Genomic DNA, 20807 nt, shown 5'->3' with positions numbered 1-20807 from the left:
TAGGTGTTCCAGGAGCATCTCAGTGAAGAGGGTTAAAAGTCGAGGCTGGGTGGTCTGGAAGGTGGCGCAGTGGATAAGCACTGGATTCTCAACCATGAGGTCCTGAATTTGACCCCCGGCAGCACATGTACCAGAATGATGTCTGGTTCTTTCTCTCCTCCTATCTCTCTCATGAATAAATAAATAAATAATTTTTTAAAAAAGAAACACATTAAAAAAAAAAGTCGAGGCTGGGAGTCAGGCAGTAGTGCAGTGGGTTAAGCGCACGTGGCACAAACCACAAGGACCAGTGTAAGGACCCAGGTTTGAGCCCCCAGCTCCCCACCTGCAGGGGAGTCGCTTCACAGGTGGTGAAGCAGGTCTGCAGGTGTCTACCTTTCTCTCCCCCTCTCTGTCTCTCCTCCTCTCTCCATTTCTCTCTGTCCTATCCAACAACGACGACAACAATAATAACTACAATAATAAAACAAGGGCAACAAAATGGAATACATAAAAATAAAATTAAAAAAAAAAGTTTAACAAAAAAAAAAAGTCGAGGCTCCATAGAACAAGGGAATCCCTGGGGAGGGATGGAGGTGGGTCTTACTTTGGAAAGCACAAAAGCAAGGAGACCTTAGCACTCTGCTCTTCCTCAGGACACCAGAGGGAGGAGGGCTTTCTTCACTGGCCCACTGCGCAGAGCACTGAGATGGAGGGCAGCAAATAGGGCAGTTGGCATTCTGCGTCCTGACCTAGAAATTCCAGGCCAGTTGCTGCAGCGGCTGTGAGTCAGGGTCCTGCTCTCTGTCCAATACCAGCTGGCTATTGTTTGCACACAACCAAGCATTGCTTAGCGATGGGGCACATTCAGAAAACGCCGTCTTCCACAAGTCGGTCTTGCTGCAAATGTCATAGACCTAGTTTTCCACCTGCTCCTCCTTCCCCTCCTCTTTCTCTCCTATTGTTATTGCTGGGACTCAGATCCTCTGTTCTAAGTGATCTTTTTCTTTCTTTCACTTATTTATTCCCTTTTGTTGCCCTTGTTTTATTGTAATTACTCTTGTTGTCGTCGTTGGTAGATAGGACAGAGAGAAATGGAGAGAGGAAGGGAAGACAGAGACGAGGAGAGAAAGACAGACACCTGCAGACCTGCTTCACCGCCTGTGAGTCGACTCCCCTGCAGGTGGGGAGCCGGGGCTCGAACCGGGATCCTTCCGCAGGTCCTTGCGCTTTACGCCATGTGCGCTCAACCCGCTGCGCTACCGCCCAACTCCCAACATTCTCTTTTTTAAAGTTTATTTTGTTTTTGATAGAGATTCAGAGAGAGAAAGACACAGAAACACCAGAGCACTGCACAGCTCTTGCTTATTGTGGTGTGGGGGATTGAACCTGGGACTTGGGAGCCTGAGGCATGAGAATCTCTTTGCATAACCATTACTCTATTTACCCCCCATATGTTTACTTGTTTTGGATAGAGATAGAGAAATTGAGAGGGAATGGAGAGATAAGGAGGGAAAGACACCTGCTGCCATGCTTCCCCCCCCGTATGTGGAGACCAGGGGCTTGAACCCACGCCCCTGCGCACTGTAATGTGTGTGTTCAATCAGGTGTGGCGCGCCACCACTGGGCCCTCCATTTTCTTCATCTTTTTTTTTTTTAATTTACTTATTCCTTTTTGTTGCCTTTGTTGTTTTATTGTTGGAGTTATTATTGTTGTCTTTGTTGTTGGATAGGACAGAGAGAAATGGAAGGAGGAAGGGAAGACAGAGAGGAGGAGAGAAAGACAGACACCTGCAGACCTGCTTCACCGCCTGTGCAGCGACTCCCCTGCAGGTGAGGAGCCGGGGGCTCCAACCGGGATCCTTATGCCGGTCCTTGTGCTTTGCGCCACATGCGCTTAATCTGCTGCGCTACCACCCGACTCCCTTTCTTCTTCTTTGTTTTTATATTTATTTTCCATTTTGTTGCCCTTGTTTTTTATTTTATTTTTTAAGAGTTTAATATTTATTTAGTTTAATATTTATTTATTTATTCCCTTTTGCTGCCCTTGTTTTATCCTTGTTATGGTTATTACTGTTGTTGTTATTGATGTCATTGTTGTTGGATAGGACAGAGAGAAATGGAGAGAGGAGGGGAAGACAGAGAGGGGGAGAGACAGACTTCACTCTTGTGAAGTGACTCCCTGCAGGTGGGGAGCCTTCCGCTGGTGCTTGTGCTTCGCTCCACATGCGCTTTAACCCGCTGCGCTACCACCCAACTCCTCATTTTCTTTCTCTTTTGTTAAAAAAGATTTTATTTCTTTATTAATGAGAAAGATAGGCAGAAAGAGAGAGAAAGAACAAGATATCACTCTGGTAAATGTGCTGCTGGGGATTGAACTTAGGACCTCATGCTTGGGAATCCAATGCTTTTATCCATTGCGCCACCTCCCAGACCACGTCCCCACTTTCTTTTTTCATTTTTTTTATTCATTATTACCTTTGCTTATTGGATAGAGACAGCCAGAAATCAAGAGGGAGGGGCTGATAGAGAAGGAAAGAGAGACACCTGCAGCCCTGCTTCACCACTTGTAAAGCTTTCCCCCTACAGGTGGGGACTGGGGCCTCGAACCCGGGTCCTTGTGTGCACTGTAATACATGAGCTAACCAGGTGCGCCACCACCCGGCCCCATTTTTTTCCCCTTTATTTATTTTATTTGGTTTAATTTGGGCCAGGTGGTAGTGCGCACACTTTTGTTACCATGCGTGGCTTGAAGTTGCTGGGTCCTTCTGGTGACTCCACGGGGCCAATGAGGTTGCCTTTGCCTTCGGGTTTCCCCCACTGCTGGTTTGCTAAATCATCTGTGTGCTGTGTGTGCCTCCGCCGCCAGAAACTTCGCTGCAGTCAAATCCTTGCTTGGTCTCCTTACATTATGAGTTTGAAACAAACCAAACCAACCCATTTGTATTTTCCACAGAGTTTCAGGAAGCAGATAGTGAAGGCTCACTGTTCAATCGACATCCTTCCCTAGAACTTGCCTCCTGTCTGTCCACCCCTCCCGCGGGTGCTCATTCGTCATTTGCTTTTCCCAGCTCCCAGCCTGCCCACTCTCCCCCTACTGCCTGGCCCACTGTGTTGTCCTTATCTGTTATATATATATTTATTTACTTCCCCTGTTGTTGCCCTTGTTTTTTTTTTTATTATTGTTGTTGTTGCTATTGATGTCATCATTGTTGGATAGGACAGAGAGAAATGGATAGAGGAGGGGAAGACAGAGAGGAGGAGAGAAAGATAGACACCTGCAGACCTGCTTCACCACTTGTGAAGTGACTCCCCTGCAGGTGGGAGCCAGGGGCTCGAACCGGGATCCTCATGCAGGTCCTTGTGCTTTGCACCACCTGTGATTAACTGGCTGCGCTACCACTTGACTCCCGAAACATATTTTCTTTATGCTCTGGTTTATATATCTAAAATCGAGACCAAGATCACATAGAATTTTCAAGCTTAATCAAATGGAAATGTAAACATAGCACTTGTCATACTGATCACATGAATTAATGACTGTCTCCTGACAGCTCTCTCCTAAGTCCACATTGGCTAGGTCCTCCTCTATGAAGTTACCGCCTGACTCCCTACACTGTTTTCTTAACACACACACACGTGGCTTTCCTGGTGTTCCTACATACTGTCACTTCATCTGAACCTGCCACCCCTCCCCTTTATCTTTTGACACCCTTGTTGTTTATTGTCATTGTTATTATTGTTGTTGTTGTTATTGCTATCGTTGTTGGATAGGAGAGAGGAGGGGAAGACAGAGAGGGGGAGAGAAAGACAGCCACCTACAGACCTGCTTCACCGCCTGTGAAGCGACCCCCCTGCAGGTGGGGAGCCGGGGGATCGAACCGGGATCCTGATGCTGGTCCATGTGCTTTCTGCCACATGCACTTAACCTGCTGTACTACCGCCCGGCTCCCCCTTTATCTTTTGAGTTGCGGTTCTTTATTGCCCACAGAGTTATCAGTAGAGTTCAGCGCCTACACAAGGAATCTGACGCCACAGGTGGGCATTTTTCCCCCCTATGGTGCCACCACCCAACCCCAACATTCATATTGATTTATTTATTTACTTATTTATGAGAAAGATAGGAGGAGAGAGAGAGAGAGAGAGATTGGACCAGACATCACTCTGGTACATGTGCTGCCGGAGATTGAACTCAGGACCTCATGCTTGAGAGTCCAATGCTTTACCCATTGCACCAACTCCCGGACCACTTCATTTTTCTTCTTTAGGGAAACTTTCCATGCTGTCCCAGATGGGTCAGTCACTGTGACTGACACCTTTCAGAGTTGATAAGTTGTTGGAGAGATCTGCTACCCCTCCCCATAGAAAGGTTATACTTTTTTCCATGATGGCGTCAATAGCCCAGTTGAACAATTCCACTTCCTTTTTTAATTTTTAATATTTTATTTATCAAGGAGAGGCATAGCAAGAGAGAGAGAGAGAGAACCAGACATCACTCTGGTACACGTGCTGCCGGAGATTGAACTCTGGACCTCATACTTGAGAGTCCAGTGCTTTATCCACTGCGCCACCTCCCTTACCATGACAATTCCACTTTCTAACTTTCGCCACTCTTCACTGCTCTGCTGTATTGAGTTGTCTGCTTACCTGCCCAGACGAAGCTCCCAGAAGGAAGGGTCCTGTGCCTATCATTAGCCATCCCTGGACCCACAGGGTTTAGTAGACCCACAGCAAAGACCAAGACTCTCCCTTTGACCAAGCTCTAAAGACAGAGGGCTATGTTAATAGGATAGGCCCAGTCCTCTCTACAGCGCCTATCAGATGAGTGGGGACAATGCTCACCTGGCAGATCACATACCTTGTTGTGTGTAAGGTTCTGGGTTGAACCTAGAATCACATGGAGCCACCCTGGAAGGCACTGGGGGGGGGGGAGCTCCATGGATGGTGGAGCAGGGCTGTGGTGTCTCTCCTCTCTGCCCCTGCATTTCTTCTCTAAAGAATGGAAAAAAATTGGGTGGGGCTTGATAGCATGATGGTTATGCAAAGAGACTCTCATTCCATGACAATGTTGACATTCCTCTAGGAGTATAATTTATTTATTTTTACCTGAGCACTGATCAACTTTGGCTTATGGTGATTTGGGGGAATTGAACCTGGGACCTCAGAGGAGCCTCAGGCATGAGGATCTCTTTGCATAACCATTATGCTATCTAACCCTGCCTGCAAAGGGACTCTCATGCTCCAAAGTCCAAGGTTCAGTCCCCTGCACCACCATACTCTACAGCTGCTCAGTGCTCTGCAAAAAGAAAACAAAAAGAAAAAAGAAAAAGGAAGAAAAGAAAAAAAAGGGGGGATAAGGGCGATAGCTCAGCCTGTTAGAGCTAAGAATTTGCCTTCCTGCTGCCCAGAGGCCATAGGTTCAATACCTGATACCACTTTATGCCAGAGCTGAGCAATACTTGGGTCTCTCCCCTTTCCTCTCATAATAAACAAAGACATCTTTTAAAATTAATTTATTTATTTTTAAAATTTTTAATCTTTATTTATTTATTTATTTTGAATAGAGACAGAGAGAAATTGTAAGGAAAGGGGTTAATAGAGTGGGAGAGAGACCTGTAGCCCTGCTTCACCACTCGTGAAGCTTTCCCCCTGCAAGTGGGGACCAGGGGCTTGATCCTGGATCCTTTCACACTGTAATGTGTGCACTTAACCAGGTGCACCACTGCCTCGCCCCCTTAAATTTATTTATTAATAAGAAAGATAGCAGAGAGAGAAAGAACCAGACATCTCTCTGGCACACGTACTGCCAGGGATTGAACTCAGGACCTCGTACTTGAGTCCAGTGCTTTATCCACGGAACCACCTCTGGGACCACACAACAAACACATCTGTAAAAAGGGGGAGAGCTGGCTTGTTGAGACAACTGAGCATTGGTATTACGCATGCACAGTGTTCTGGGGTCACTCCCTGGGCCACGTAAAGATAACAAAGGGGTGGGAGGTGGCTCACCCAGCAGAGCTCACATTCAGAAGACCTTGGTTCAAACTCCCAGCCAGGAGAGCGCCTTGGGGGCTGTGGGGCTTATGAGTGCTGAAGCAGTGTCTCTCTTCTCTATGTATGTCTCTTGTCACTTTCTATCTCCCTCTGTCTTTCTCTCAGTAGTTCTTTATTTTTACTGACACCAAAGTTATTGCTGGGGCTCGGTGCCTGTTCCATGAAATCCACTGCTCCAGGTACTTATCAGTTTTGTTTTTTTAAATATTGTATTTATTTATTCCCTTTTGTTGCCCTTGTTTTATTGTTGTAGTTATTATTGTTGTTGTTACTGATGTCGTCGCTGTTGGACAGGACAGAGAGAAATGGAGGAGGGGAAGACAGAGAGGGAGAAAGAAAGACAGACACCTGCAGACCTGCTTCACCGCCTGTGAAGTGACCCCTGCAGGTGGGGAGCCGGGGGCTCGAACCGGGATTCTTACACAGGTCCTTGGGCATCGCACCACGTGCGCTTAACCAGCTGCGCTACCGCCGGACTCCCCATTTTTTTTTAAATAGAGAAACTGAGACAGAAAGGGGAGACAAAGAAAGAGAAAGACACCTGCAGCACTGCATCTCCACTTGTGAAGCTTTCCCCCTGCGGGTGGGCACCTGGGCTTGGTCCTGGGCCCTTGTAGATGGTGACTGTACGCTCCACCAGATGTGCCACCACTTGGCTGCTCTTTCTCTCACTATCTAAAAGGAGAACAGCTGGCCACCAAAAGTAGTGGAGTTATGCAGGCACCATTCTCCAGAAATAACACTGGTGGGAAAAAAAACAATCATATGCGTGCACGCAGGCACGCACAAGAACTCACAACACTACCAGGAAAACTTACTGTTTGCTCAGCCCAAATCTGGTTGTAGGCACACAGGCCTCTGAACACCCTTACAGGTTTACGGTCTGCTCCTTTAAGATGGAGGGATAGCATAATGGTCATACAAAAAAGACTTTGATGGGGCAGGAGTAGACAGCAAAGAGACTCGCACGGTTGAGGCTGCAAAGTCCCAGGTTCTATCCCCTGTACCACCACCAGTCAGAGTTGAGCAGTGCTCTGGTTAAAAAAAAAAAAAAAAAAGACAGAGAGATAGAGAATGGGAAAGCTATCAGGGGAGGGGGTGGGTTATGGAGATTGGGTGGCGGGAATTCTGTGGAGTTGTACCCCTCCTACCCTATGGTTTTGTTAATTAATCCTTTCTTTAATAAAAAAAAAATCAAAAAAAAAAAAAGAAAGAAAGAAAGAAAGAAAGATTTTGATGTGTGAGGCCCCCAAACCCCAGGTTCACCATCATAAGTCAGAGCTGAGCAGTGCTTTGGAAAAAGAAAAAGTAAAACAAATAAACAACCCAACCTCCCACAGAGTTTTCTTCTCCCAAGGTGAAGCTTCAACTTTGCTAAGTGCCAATTAACAAACCCAGCTGACCTAGACACGAGGGCCACACCTGCCAGTGTCTCTGCCCTGTCACAGCCGTTTTTCCCCCCCTTTAAACATAGAGAGGTAGAAAGTCAGAAATTGAAAGAGACCACGGCACTGAGGCTTCCTTCAGTGTGGCGAGGGCCGAGTTTGAACCTGACCTGCACATATGGCAAAGCAGTAAGCTATTTCTGCCCACCCCGCAAACCGGTCTTTAAACATCTCCAGCCTTTGCTTTGGGGTAGCTGAGTTCAGTACACAATGTACCCTTCTTCCCCCTGTTGCTCTGAATAAGATCTCCTGCTGTTGCTTTAGCTGGTGTCTGGCTTTGCTCATCTGAGTAATAACACTTCCTTAGTCTACGGTAATGGCATACCCATATAGAAAGCGCAAATGTGGAATTTCATTACTTCAAAGCTTCTTTGGGGGTTTCCTTTATCCCTTTTTCCTACCCTCCAAGAAGTTGAAAGACTGCTTATCTTTTAATTTTTGCATCATCTCACTGTATTAAAGACAAGTACTATATCAGAGACATTCATGGTACACTCTGGCTTGAACTGATAAGATTGTTTTGAACCTATGCAGAATGTTACTTAAAAATTTACACCCTGTGGTCTGGGAGGTAGCATACTGATAAAGCTTTGGACTTTCAAGCATGAGGACGTGAGTTCAATCCCTGGCAACACATGTGCCAGAGTGATGTCTGGTTCTTTCTCTCTTCTCCTATCTTTCTCATAAATAAATAAAATCTTAAAAAAAAAATCTCTCAGAAACGAAAACACAAGTAGAACCTGAAATGGAATTGGCATATCGCACCAAAGTAAAAGACCCTGGGGTGGGTGGGTGGGGAGAATACAGGTCCATGAAGGATGATAGATGACATAGTGGGGGTTGTATTGTTAAATGGGAAACTGGGGAATGTTATGCATGTACAAACTATTGTATTTACTGTTGAATGTAAAACATTAATTCCCCAATAAAGAAAAAAAAAAGAAATAAATTAAAAAAAAGAAAAAAAATGTCATCAATATGTTTTTTAAAAAAACTTACATCCGTGGTGGCACAGTGGATAAAGCATTGGAGTCTCAACCATGAGGTCATGAGTTTGATTTAGATCCCTGGCAGCACATGTGCCAGAGTGATGTCTGGTTCTTTCTCTCCTCCCATCTTTCTCATGAATAAATAAATAAATTCTAAAAAAAAATAAGAAGATTACACCCTCAGGGGCTGGGCAGTAGCACACTGGGTTGAGCGCATATGGTGCGAAATGCAAGGAGCCACTCAGGGATCCTAGTTTGAGCCCCTGGCTCTCCATCTGTAGGGGGGTAGCTTCACAGGCAGTGAAGCAGGTCTGCAGGTGTCTATCTTTCTCTTCCCCTCTCTGTCTTCCCCTCCTCTCTCCATTTCCGTCTGTCCTGTTCAACAACAACAACAACAACAGAAGTGGCAACTACAAGAATGGAAAAAAAAAAAAAGGCCCTCCAGGAGCAGTGAATTCGTGGTGCAGGCACTGAATCCTAGCGATAACCCTGGAGGCATAGCCTCCTGTGGTCAGTGACAGAGTGCAGGACCTGGGCCTGGTTCCATCCTCAGTGAATTGTGTATGACAGCGCCGTGCTCTGGTTTCTTTCTCTCATGTGAAACATGAAATAAAACAAACCTTAGGGAGAAAAAAAAAAGTCACACCTCCTAAACTTTAATTCTTTTCTACTTTATTTATTTATAATATTTTTATTTATTTATTATTGGATAGAGATAGAGAGAAATTGAGAGGGGGGGAGATCAAGAGGGAGAGGAAGACAGACACCTGCAGCCCTACTTCACCACTTGTGAAGCTTTCCCCCTGCAAATGCGGGGTGGGGATGGGGTGGGGGCTCGAACTCTGGGACTTTGTGTGCCGTTATGTGTGCTTAACCAGGTGCCCCACTGGCTGGCCCCTTTTATTTATTTTTTCTTTCCTTCTTTTATTCTGTCAGAGCACTGCTCAGCTCCAATTTAAGGAGGTGAGGGGGATTGAACTTGGGACTTTGCAGCCTCAGGCATGAGAGTCTGTTTGCATAGCCATTATGCTATCCACCCTCGCCCTCTTTTTTTTTTTTTTTTTTTTTTTATCTTCCAGAGTTGTCACTGGGGCTTGGTGCCTGCACTATGAATCCACTGTTCCTGTGGCCATTTTTTTTTTTTTTGGGGGGGTAGGACAGAGAGAAACTGAGAGGGGAGAGGAAAATAGAGGAGACACAAAGGTAGCTGTAGACCTGCTTCACCACTTGTGAAGCGACCCCCTCTGTAGGTGGGGAGCCGGGGGCTCGAACCGGGATCCTTGCGCGGGTCCTTGAGCTTCGTACTACGTGCGCTTAACCCGGCGCACCACCTCCCGGCCCCCTCAACCCTTGTCTTTCAAAGTCAATTCACAGTGGGATTTGAACCTGAAACTCTTCGTCCCTATGCTCCAGCCCCACTCATGGGTTAGAACTCAGGGACGCCCTATAGTGTCACGTGATGCGAGCCGGGCACGAAGCCAGCGCCGCCATCTTGTGTCCTGGCGCGTCCGCTGGGAAGGGAGCGGCTGGCGGGCCACTCCACACCGCCCGGAGTTCCGGTCGTTGTGCGCAAGTGCGGAAGTGTGCTGGCCCCGAGTGCGACAGGCTTCCGGCCGGCGGCGCCGCACCGGCTGCTCGCAGACGTGTAACGGCCGGGCGGGCCGCAGCCATGGCCGAGAGGAAGGCTGGCTCTGGCGGCGGCGCCTCCGCCTCCTCCTCGGGCACTAACTTACTCTTCTCCTCTTCGGCCACCGAGTTCAGCTTCAACGTGCCCTTCATCCCGGTCACGCAGGCCGCCGCCGCCTCGGCCTCCTTGCTCCTGCCCGGAGGTAGTGAGGGGACACGGGGTCCCCGGGGCCTGCGTGCGCGGGGCGGCGGGGCGGCGGGGCGACGAGCCTGGGACCCGGGTTCGCCTCCCGCCGCGACCCCGCCCTCGGGTGGCCGCCGTGGGCTCGGCGTGTCCGGGGCGGGGGCCTGGGGGCGGGGTCGTCGGGCCGCGGCGTCGGGTGCTGGCAGGCCCGCAGGTCCACCGAACCGAACCCGCGTGGGAGCGAGCGGGCCCCGGGCCTGGTGGGGGCGCAGGGCTGCTTGCAGGGGCGAGCAGAACGCAGCCCGCTTCGGCCACGGCGGCGCATCAGCTATTCTTTCTCTCTCTCTCTCTTTCTTTCTTTCTATTTCTTTTTGTTGCCCTTGTTGTTTTATTGTTGTAGTTATTATTGTTGTCGTCGTTGTTGGATAGGACAGAGAGAAATGGAGAGAGGAGGGGAAGACAGAGAGAGAGGGGGAGAGAAAGACAGACACCCGCAGACCTGCTTCACCGCCCGTGAAGCGACTCCCCTGCAGGTGGGGAGCCGGGGGCTCGAACCCGGATCCTTATGCCGGTCCCTGCGCTTTGCGCTGCCACCCGCCCCCCCCCTTTTTTTTTTTTTCATATCCGCCCAGGCTCTTTGCCCTCCTCCATCTTCATTGTCGTTGGCCAAGGCGGTTGCATTTGAGTGACGTTGGGGTGGAGGGACCCAGGGCTCGGTGTTCCAGCCCTGACCCGGCTGGGGAGTTGCCGTGTGGCCGTAGGAAGGTCACTTGGGCTCCCTGTGCTCCCTTAGCTGAGAGAGAGACAGAGACAGAGACGCAGCCCCGAGGACTGTGGTGACGAGGCCCAGGGTACGGCGCCGGCCGCCTCTCCATCCAGACCGGGGGCTCCTGGCAGTTTGCTTCCAGGATCTTGCTCGCCCAGATAGATCCCCAGCCAGCACTGATTCCCTCCCTCTCTCTTGTTCTCCCCCCCCCCTCCCCTCCCTGGGCGGTCACTGCTCCAGGCCGACTCTTTGCAGATGGACAGAGGCAGAGATAGGAGAGACAGACAGAAGGACAGCGTAGTAGTAAGCAGTCTTCCTTCTGTGCAGGGGGGCAGCCTGGAACCTGGGTGGTGGGGTTGACAAAGCAGGTGCCTTATCCAAGGCGGCTGCTCTTCCAGCGGACCGTTTTTTCTTGCTTGGCAGACTGAGAAAACTCCCGTAGAGAAAGAAGTGAAGCGAAGCCAGGCAGCTTGGAGGCAGCTACACAAGGCCCTTGCCTTCCGTGGTGCTTTCTCTTTGATTATTATTATGGGATCGAGGGGGGCTAATGCTTTGCAGTCATTGACATAGGCCGACAGTTTCATTATGAACCAGGCCCCCAAGGTTTTCTTCCTCTTCCCCTCCCTCCCCAGAGCCCTTGGCTTCGGCGCAGTGTCTGTTTGGGTGTGTATCTGGGTGCGCGCGCCCACTTATCTCACCCCACCGGGACTTCCCGGCGCCTTGCTGTTGAATGGTGAATAGGGTGGGTGGCGGGAACGCGTGTGTCTCCTTTTGACCGTGTGATTGAAAGGCCAGGCACTGCCGTGTCCTTAGTTCACCTCTTCATTTGGAAGAATCTTCTCAGGGTCTTGCCATCTTGCCGAAGGACCGGCTGAAGCAGAGTGGACGAGGCAGCCACGCCGCAGGGGCACTCCTTGTCGAGAAAACCAGACAGAAGGAAAGACACCACAGCACCAACACTTCCCCATGGACAGTGGGGGCTGGGCTGGGAGCTGGGTCCCGGGCTTGGCAAAGCAGCTGCACTCCCAGCTGAGCTGGCCCATGGGTTTCTTTTTCTTTCTTTCTTTTTTTTTTTTTTTGAGGGGGGTGGGGTTCATTTATCTTCTGCTTCACAAGTGTTGTCTGAGTCATGTCCATCATCTTGCAGTGTATCATTTTGTGTGAGTTACTATCAAGTGATGCTAAGCATATTTTAAACACACATACACACACACATAGATATTTTTTTTACCAGAGCACTACTCAGCTCTGGCTTATGGTGGTGCAGGGGCTTGAACCTGGGACTTTGGAGCCTCAAGTATGAGAGTTTCTTTGCATAACCATTATGCTATCTACCCCCACCCAGTTAAAAATATATTTTATGAATTTTTTAAAAACATATTTAAAATTTTTATATATATTTACTTATTTTCCCTTTTGTTGCCAATGTTCTTTTTACTGTTATAGTTATTGTTGTTGCTATTGTTGTCATTGTTGGATAGGACAGAGAAATGAAGAGAGGAGGGGAAGATGGAGGGGGAGAGAAAAATAGACACCTACAGACCTGCTTCACCACATGTGAAGTGACTCCCCTGCAGGTGGGGAGCCGGGGCTTGAACCAGGATCCTTACACTGGTCCTTGTGCTTTGCACTACGTGCGCTTAATCTGCTGCACTACCACCCAACTCCCTATTTTATGAATTTTAATGTGATGGGCTCTATACTCATGCTTCTTGCATGAGAAGCTGAGTGGGTAAGGGGGGAAGGGAGAGTGGGGGTCTGAGCAACTAGCTTTCTGCTTTGAGGGTCTGGACGGGTGCTGGGAAACATCCGAGATGGACGTGGTAGGAGGAAGCCGCAGGAGAGCTTCAGTTTCCACCGCAGACCGAGGCTGATATAGCTGGGTCTATGAGGGTATTGGCAGGGACTGGGAAATAGGCTCTGAAACACAGGAGCAGTGTTGGGAGCATCCCAGATGCCCAGGCGTCTATAAAGCTGTGGGGCTAGATGCCAGAGGAGTCCCCTGTAATTTAGAAAGTGTCCCTGAGGGAGTCGGGGGTTAGCACAGCGGGTTAAGTGCAGGTGGCACCAAGTGTAAGGACCAGTGTAAGGATCCCGGTTTGAGTCCCCGGCTCCCCACCTGCAGGGGAGTCGCTTCACAATCGGTGAAGCAGGTCTGCAGGTGTCTATCTTTCGCTCCCCCTCTGTCTTCCCCTCCTCTCCATTTCTCTCTGTTCTATCCAACAACAATGACATCAACAACAACAACAATAACTACAATAAAACAACAAGAGCAACAAAAAGGGAATAAATAAATAAACAGGGAGTTGGGCGGTAGCGCAGTGGTTAAGCGCAGGTGGAGCAAAGCAGAAGGACCTGCGTAAGGATCCTGGTTCAAGCCCCCAGCTCCCTACCTGCAGGGGAGTCGCTTCACAGGTGGTGAAGCAGATCTACAGGTGTCTGTCTTTCTCTGTCTTCCCCTCTTCTCTCCATTTCTCTCTGTCCTATCCAACAATGATGACATCAATAACAACAATAATAACTACAACAGTAAAACAACTAAGGCAACAAAAAGGGAAAATGAAAAAATATTAAAAACTATAACAACAATAAAAGGTGTCCCTGAGGGGAGGCCAGCAGAGTCATGAAGTTGTGAGCGCAGCCTTTTGTTTGTAATTGAGGCAGATCAGAAAAAAGCTGCTTGGTCCAGCTTGACCCCGGCTTTTCTGACAGGCCAGAAGATCCTGGAGAAGTTTTTTTTTTCCTCTTGTTTTCTCTGTTGTGGAGAAATGAGCTGAGATTACGGATGGGTTCAGGGGAGGATCACGTGACTGGCCGGAAAGAGGGTGGGAAGTGTTGGAAATGTAGCGAGAAATAGAATGCTAACAGGCAGGCAGGCAGGCAGGCAGGCAGACAGACAGAGGGCCGTGTGTAGGAAGTAGTAGTTTTAGTTACTGAGAATCAGCTGAGGAGAAGTGAGAGCAGCAGAAAACAGTGAATGTGTGTGTGAAATGTAATAGGAGCAGCCAAGGTTCAGGCCTGACTCTCTGAGAGCCTGGTCTCTGGCAACAGAGGCTGAGGAGGTGCCTGGAATTTGAAAGTTCTTCCTTTCCTTTTTCTTTCTTGTCAGATCTCAAGTTGAGGGGAGAGGGAACACCAAGGATAAGGAAGATGAGGAGAAGGAGGATGGAAGTGGCCACAGGCCAGACTCATCAAAGACCACGGAGAGGGCGATCACTTTTCAGATTGCAGATTCCTTGGCGTGTCGCTTGGTGTTGGGATACTTTTGAGTGCAGGGCAGGATGGGCAAAGGGGGGCGAGAAAGAGCTCGCTTTGGCTTGAAAATGACTTTTCGATGATTTGGCCTTCTCCAGTAACTTACTGGTCTGGTTGTCATACTGTGGGATTTTAGGGTGGCAGTTAATGCCTGACCCACTTTACCTTGGAGATCCAAATGCCACCGTGTTGTTTGTACAATGAGCTCTTTGTAGGCGGGACACTCCCATTCTTGTCAACAGAATTACCGCCTGTACTTCAGTTTGATGTCACTACTCTAGAAATGAGACAATGTGTATTTATTCGGGTAGGGGAGTGATATTTGAATTATTTTCCTACTAGGAAAAAGAAACATTTGAAGTAACATGTAAATATAGTAGCAAATTTGGCTGCTACTTAAAAAAAGTTAAAAAATTGTGTAATTTACATGTACTCATAAGATAAACATTACAGAATATTGTGTTTACTTATGTGTGAAAGGGTGTATACCAAAATAGTTTCTGGGAGGTGGGCTTTGAATGGACTATGTTTTTTCTCTCCTTTGCCGTTTCATAATAGCTTTTCAGTTCAGAGGAGGGAAAAAAAATTATTTATTTATTTATTTTAATAAGCTGGTCACTGCTCAGCTCTGGCTTATTGTGGTGTAGCGGACTGAGTCTGGGACCTCTGACTGAACACTAGCCGTGGAACTCTGTTGTGTATTGATGGTAGGTCTGCTCAGCCCCAAAGAAAAGTTTTCTTTTTTTTCTAAATTAAAAAAAAATCATCTTTATGGGAGTCGGGCTGTAGCGCAGCAGGTTAAGTGCAGGTGGCGCAAAGCGCAAGGACCGGTGTAAGGATCCCGGTTCGAGCCCCCAGCTCCCCACCTGCAGGGGAGTTGCTTCACGGGCGGTGAAGCAGGTCTGCAGGTGTCTGTCTTTCTCTCCCCCTCTCTGTCTTCCCCTCCTCTCTCCATTTCTCTCTGTCCTATCCAACAACAATGACATCAATGGTGACTACAACAATAAAACAGCAAGGGCAACAAAAGGGAATAAATAAATAATAATAAAAAAAATCATCTCAGGAGTCGGGCAGTAGCTCAGTGGGATAAGCGCAGGTGGCGCAAAGCACAAGGTCGGCATAAGGATCCCGGTTCGAGCCCCCGGCTCCCCACCTGCAGGGTAGTCGCTTCACTAGCGGTGAAGCAGGTCTGCAGGTGTCTATCTTTCTCTGCCCCTCTCTGTCTTCCCCTCCTCTCTCCATTTCTCTCTGTCCTATCTAACAACGACAACATCAATAACAATAATAACTACAACAACAACGAAAAACAACAAGGACAACAAGAGAAAATAAATAAATAAAAATATTTAAAAAAAATCATCTCTATTTATTAGATAGAGACAGCCAGAAATTGAGAGGGAAGGAGGAGATGGGAAGAGAGAAACACACCTGCAGCCCTGCTTCACCACTTGTGAAGCTTTCCCCCTGCAGGTGGGGACTGACCGGAGGCTTGAACCTGGGTCCTTGCGTATTATAACTTGTGCGCTCAACCAGGTGTACCACCCCCCCCCCGAAAAGTTTTCAAAGCAAAAAAAAAAAACTTATTTTTTCCCTTGTAATGTAGACAGATACTTGAGCAATACAGGGGAGATAACAGTTGTTCAGTGTGCTGTATAGAATCCTTACCGAGGGCTCAAGAGATAGCTTACCCAACAGGGCACGTTCCTTACGATGCCTGCGTGCCCAGGACCACAGGGAGCTCTGGTGCTGTGGTGTCTCTGCTTCTTCCTCTCTTTCTCTCGGCTTCTCTTTCAGAGTGACAAAAAAGTTTGTCCTGGGGGTAGAGAAACCGCGCGTGCGGGAGACCCCAGCTCTGGAAGAAAGACAGCAAAATGATCTCGATAGAATATCTTTTCTTAAACATTTTTTAAAAAATATTTATTCCCTTTTGTTGCCCTTTTTTTTTTTTATTGTTGTAGTTATTGTTATTGATGTTGTTTTTGGATAGGACAGAGAGAAATGGAGAGAGGAGAGGAAGACAGACAGGGAGAGAAAGATAAGACACCTGCAGTCCTGCTTCACCGCATATGAAGCGACTCCCTTGCAGGTGGGGAGCCGAGGGCTCGAACTGGGATCCTTGCTCCAGTCCTTGCGCTTTGTGCCACATGTGCTTAATCTGATACACTACCGAACTCCCCAGATAGGAAAAAAAAAAATATATATATATATGTGTGTGTGTGTGTGTGTGTGTGTGTATATATATATATATATATTTAGCCAGAGCACTGCTCAGCTCTGGCCTGTGGTGCAGGGGATTGAACCTGGGACTTTGGAGCCTCAGGCATGAGAGTCTGTTTGCATAACCATTATACTATCTACCCCTGCCCGATAGAATATCTTTTAACCAAACGTTTGCTCTCCTGTTTCCTTTCAGAAGACTCCACAGACGTTGGGGAGGAGGACAGCTTCCTGGGTCAGACCTCTGCTCACGCAGCCACCCCGCAGACGTTCAGTTACTTCTCTCAGGTATCAAGCAGTAGTGATCCTTTTGGGAATCTCGGACAGTCACCGCTGACAGCTGCCTCGACACCAGCAGGACAGTCAGCATATGCCAAGCCCCCGACCACGCTCTCTTTTCCCGCTGGATCCCAAGACACGTCTTCACCATCTGCTTCGAAGGCGCAATACGGTGCTCCAGCTTCTCCCCAGCTGGGACTCAATACTTACCGATCACCGCAGCCGAGTCCTTTTCCTCCTTCCAATTTTGGGAACCCACCTCAAGGAACACCCCAACAAGGATACAATCCATACCGCCACACCCCAGTCAGCAGCAGGGCTAATCCTTACATCACACCTCCGCAGCTGCAGCAGTGCCAGACACCAGGCCACCCCACCCACCACCCACCCTCCGCACCCCCCGTCCAGATGTACCAGATGCCCCCTGGATCTTTGCCACCGGTACGGAGACATCTTTATTTCCTGGTTAATGCTCACTGTCATTTGTAGTCCCTCTGTGTTTAAAGACTCTTTCCGCTTACTTATGTTAAAGATTTACTTATGAGGATGAGAGAGAGAGAGAGAGAGAGAGAGAGAAAGAGAGAGAAGAGGACCAGAGCATCAGTCTGGCACATGTGATGCTGGGAATCAAACTCAGAGCCTCACACTTGAGGGGCCAATGGCTTTATCCACTGTGCTACCTCCTGGGCTGAGACACTGCCTTTTTTTTTTTTTGCCTCCAGGGTTATTGCTGGGGCTCAGTGCCTGCACCATGAATCCACTGCTCCTGGAGGCTATTTTTTTCCCGTTTGGTGCCCTTGTTGTTTTATCATTGTTGTTATTATTGTTGTTATTGATGTCGTTGTTGGATAGGACAGAAAGAAATGGAGAGAGGAGGGAAAGACAGGGGGAGAGAAATATAGACCCCTGCAGACTTGCTTCACCATTTGTGAAGCGACCCCCTGCAGGTAGGGAACTGGGGGCTCGAACCCGGATACTTATGCTGGTCCCTGTGCTCGCACCACATGCGCTCAAATCACCTGCGCTACCCCCCGACCCCCAAGAGGCTGTACTTTTAAGAATCACTGTGATATTATTTTCAGAGAGGGTTCTCTGTAAGCTGCATGTCTTGAAGTAAACATTCTTTCCCTCCCTCCCTCCCTTCCTTTCTTAATGTTTTATTATCTTTTTATTTATTGGACAGAGATAGTCAGAAATTGAGAGGGAAGGGAGAGAGAGGGAGAGAGACAGAGAGACACCTGCAACCCTGCTTCACCACTTGCAAAGCCTGCCCCTTGCAGGTGGAGACCAGGGGCTTGAACCTGGACCCTTGTGCACTGTAACATGTGCACTCACCCAGGTGCGCCACCGCCCCGCCCCTGAAGTAAACCTTCTTTCAAAGGGAGCTCACTTGGAACGTATGCTCCTTTGTCAGGGGTGTGACCCAGGTTCGAACTTAGCCACCACGCTGGATGAAACTTCAGTGTTTTGGTCTCTCTCACTCTTGGCCTTTTTGTCTCTGTCTCTTATCTGGGGCAAAAAGTCGTCCCAGAGCGGTGAAGCGCCAGCTGTGACAAAAACGAAGGACAGAAGGCAGCTTGCCATAAAGAATGGTCCGCACTTTAGTTTGTAGCTTATGATTATGGAAGTGGGTAGTGACTTTAATGATTTTAATGAGTTAAATACATGACAGTATTTCCAGATTTAATGGGAGATACCAATAGTGAATATGGCCATCTAGGGACATGTAAGAGTCAAGAACTTTGCCGACTGCCAGCCTCTCAATTTAATTGTGTCACTCAATCAAAACACTCAATTACAGGGATGGAAGTTGATTACTCCAATAATTTTATTTATTTACTTAAACATTTATTTATTCCTTTTCGTTGCCCTTGTTTTTTTTTATATTTATATATTTATTTTCCCTTTTGTTGCCCTTGTTTTTCATTCTTGTTGTAGTTGTTGTTGTCATTGATACCGTTATTGCTAGACAGGACAGAGAGAAATGGAGAGAGGAGGGGAAGACAGAGAGGAAGAGAGAAAGATAGACACCTGCAGACCTGCTTCACTGCCTGTGAAGAGACCCCCCCCCTGCAGGTGGGGAACCGGGGGCTCGAACTGGGATCCTTACTCGGGTCCTTGTGCTTCGTGCCACGTGCCACCCGACTCCCAGTTTCTTTCATTTTCGTTCATGGAGTTTGGATAGTCAAATTTTCTCAGGAGAGTGATGAAATAAAATTTATATGAGCAAAGTTTATAAAATGTCCCTTATGTTTTCCCTTCAACTAATTACTTAACTGATTTCTAAAGGGAAATCAACGGAATCAGCCCCCCACCCCCTACCCTCCACCCCCCACGGAAATGATTAAAAGGAAGAACTAAGGCTACACAGCGGTACGGCAGGACTAGGAGCACTGTGATCCGAGTGTTGCCCAACTGCTCTCTTGGAGATTAAAAGTAGGACTCTGGGAGTCGGGCGGTAGCGCAGCTGGTTCAGCACAGGTGGCGCGGAGCACAAGGACCGGCATAAGGGTCTCGGTTCGAGCCTCCCGCTCCCCACCTGCAGGGGAGTCGCTCCACAGGCGGTGAAGCAGGTCTGCAGGTGTCTGTCTTTCTCTCCCCTCTCTCTCTGTCTCCCCCTCCTCTCTCCATTTCTCTCTGTCCTGTTCAACAACAACAACAACAATAATAACTACAACAATAAAAAACAAGGGCAACAAAAAGGGTATAAATAAATAAATATTTAAGAAAAATCATAAAAAAAAAGAAAGTAGAACTCTTTTATCTTCTTTCTCCCTCCCTCCCTCCCTCCCTCCCTACCCTACTTTCCTCCTTTTTCTTTCCTAGGACCTTGCATATGTACAGTGTGCTCCTGTACTTTGTAAACTTTTTTTTTTTCTTTATTAGTGATAGAGAGGAGTGAAAGAAGCAGAACATCACTTTGGCATGATTGATGTTGGCAGTTGAACTCAGGACCTCATGCTTGAGACCTCAGCACATTATCCACGATGCCCTCTCCCAGACCACCACCCATATATTTGCCACAAGGGCTTTTCTGGGGCTTTGTGTATTTAAGCATGTCCACTGTTTTCAGGGAACTTTTTTGTTTTTCCAGCTAGAGGGGGGGGGGGCTAGAGACAGAAAGAGGAGAATTACTATAGCACTGTTCTGCCGTTACTGGAAATTCTCTTTCGTATGGTCCTGTGTGGGGCTTGAACCCAGGTCCTCATGCATGGTAAGGTCTGTACTCTACTGATTGAGCTATCTCCCTGGGTTAACCTGTAAAGATTATTAGTGAGAGAAGGAGAACCAGAGCATCCATTCTGACATATGTGATCTAGGAATTAGACTCAACTTTATGCTTTATCCACTGCACCACCTCCCCAGAATGCTTTAAATTATTTTTTAAAAAATATTTATTTATTCCCTTTTGTTGGCCTTGTTTTATTGTTGTAGTTATTATTGATGATGATGTTGGATAGGACAGAGAGAAATGGAGAGGGGAGGGGAAGACAGAGAGGGGGAGAGAAAGAAAGACACCTGCAGACCTGCTTCACCGCCTGTGGAGCGACTCACCTGCAGATGGGGAGCCGGGGGCTCGAACCGGGATCCTTCCGCAGGTCCTTACGCTTTGCACCACCTGTGCTGAACCCGCTGCGCTACCGCTGACTCCCACATTAAATTATTTTAATCCCTCTCTCTCTTTTGACAGCACAACCCCACTACCTGTGCAGCTTCTCCTACCAGGCTCTGATCCAGGACTCTGTGCATGGTAAAGTGTGTGTCCTGCCATCGTGAACTACCTCCTAGTGCCTGTCATTTTATCATTCAGGGTTATTTGCAGGACGGTGGTACAGCCTGTTGAGCACACACATTACCATGCACAAGGACCCACTTGAACACCTGCTCCCCATCCGCAGGGGGATAGTTCATGGAAGCAGGCCTGCAGGTGTCTTTTTTTCTCCCTCTCTATCTCCCCTCCCATCTCACTTTCTGTCTGTCCTATCCAATAAAATAGAAAGAGAGAGAGAGGG

At 48.1% G+C, this 20807-nt stretch overlaps 1 protein-coding gene across 4 annotated transcripts in view; it reads left to right on the top strand.

Annotated features, from left to right (window-relative positions):
* The first annotated feature begins 10059 nt into the window (after nucleotides 1–10059).
* SEC23IP (SEC23 interacting protein) overlaps nucleotides 10060–20807 on the top strand; it is a 66477-nt gene continuing 55729 nt past the window's right edge. For 3 of the 4 annotated variants that reach the window (XM_060171182.1, XM_060171180.1, XM_060171181.1), the window contains exons 1-2: nucleotides 10060–10296; nucleotides 16712–17235. In XM_060171182.1, the coding sequence (XP_060027165.1) occupies nucleotides 10137–10296; nucleotides 16712–17235 (684 nt within the window). In that variant the 5' untranslated portion in view covers nucleotides 10060–10136. The remainder of the gene's footprint in view (nucleotides 10297–16711; nucleotides 17236–20807) is intronic. The other variant, XM_060171183.1, reaches the window with a different exon arrangement.

Source organism: Erinaceus europaeus, chromosome 14, assembly GCF_950295315.1.
Source record: "Erinaceus europaeus chromosome 14, mEriEur2.1, whole genome shotgun sequence".
NCBI classification, from domain to species: Eukaryota; Metazoa; Chordata; class Mammalia; order Eulipotyphla; family Erinaceidae; genus Erinaceus; species Erinaceus europaeus.
Note: the sequence above shows the minus strand (reverse complement) of the source record. Positions and strands in the feature narration are given on the sequence as shown.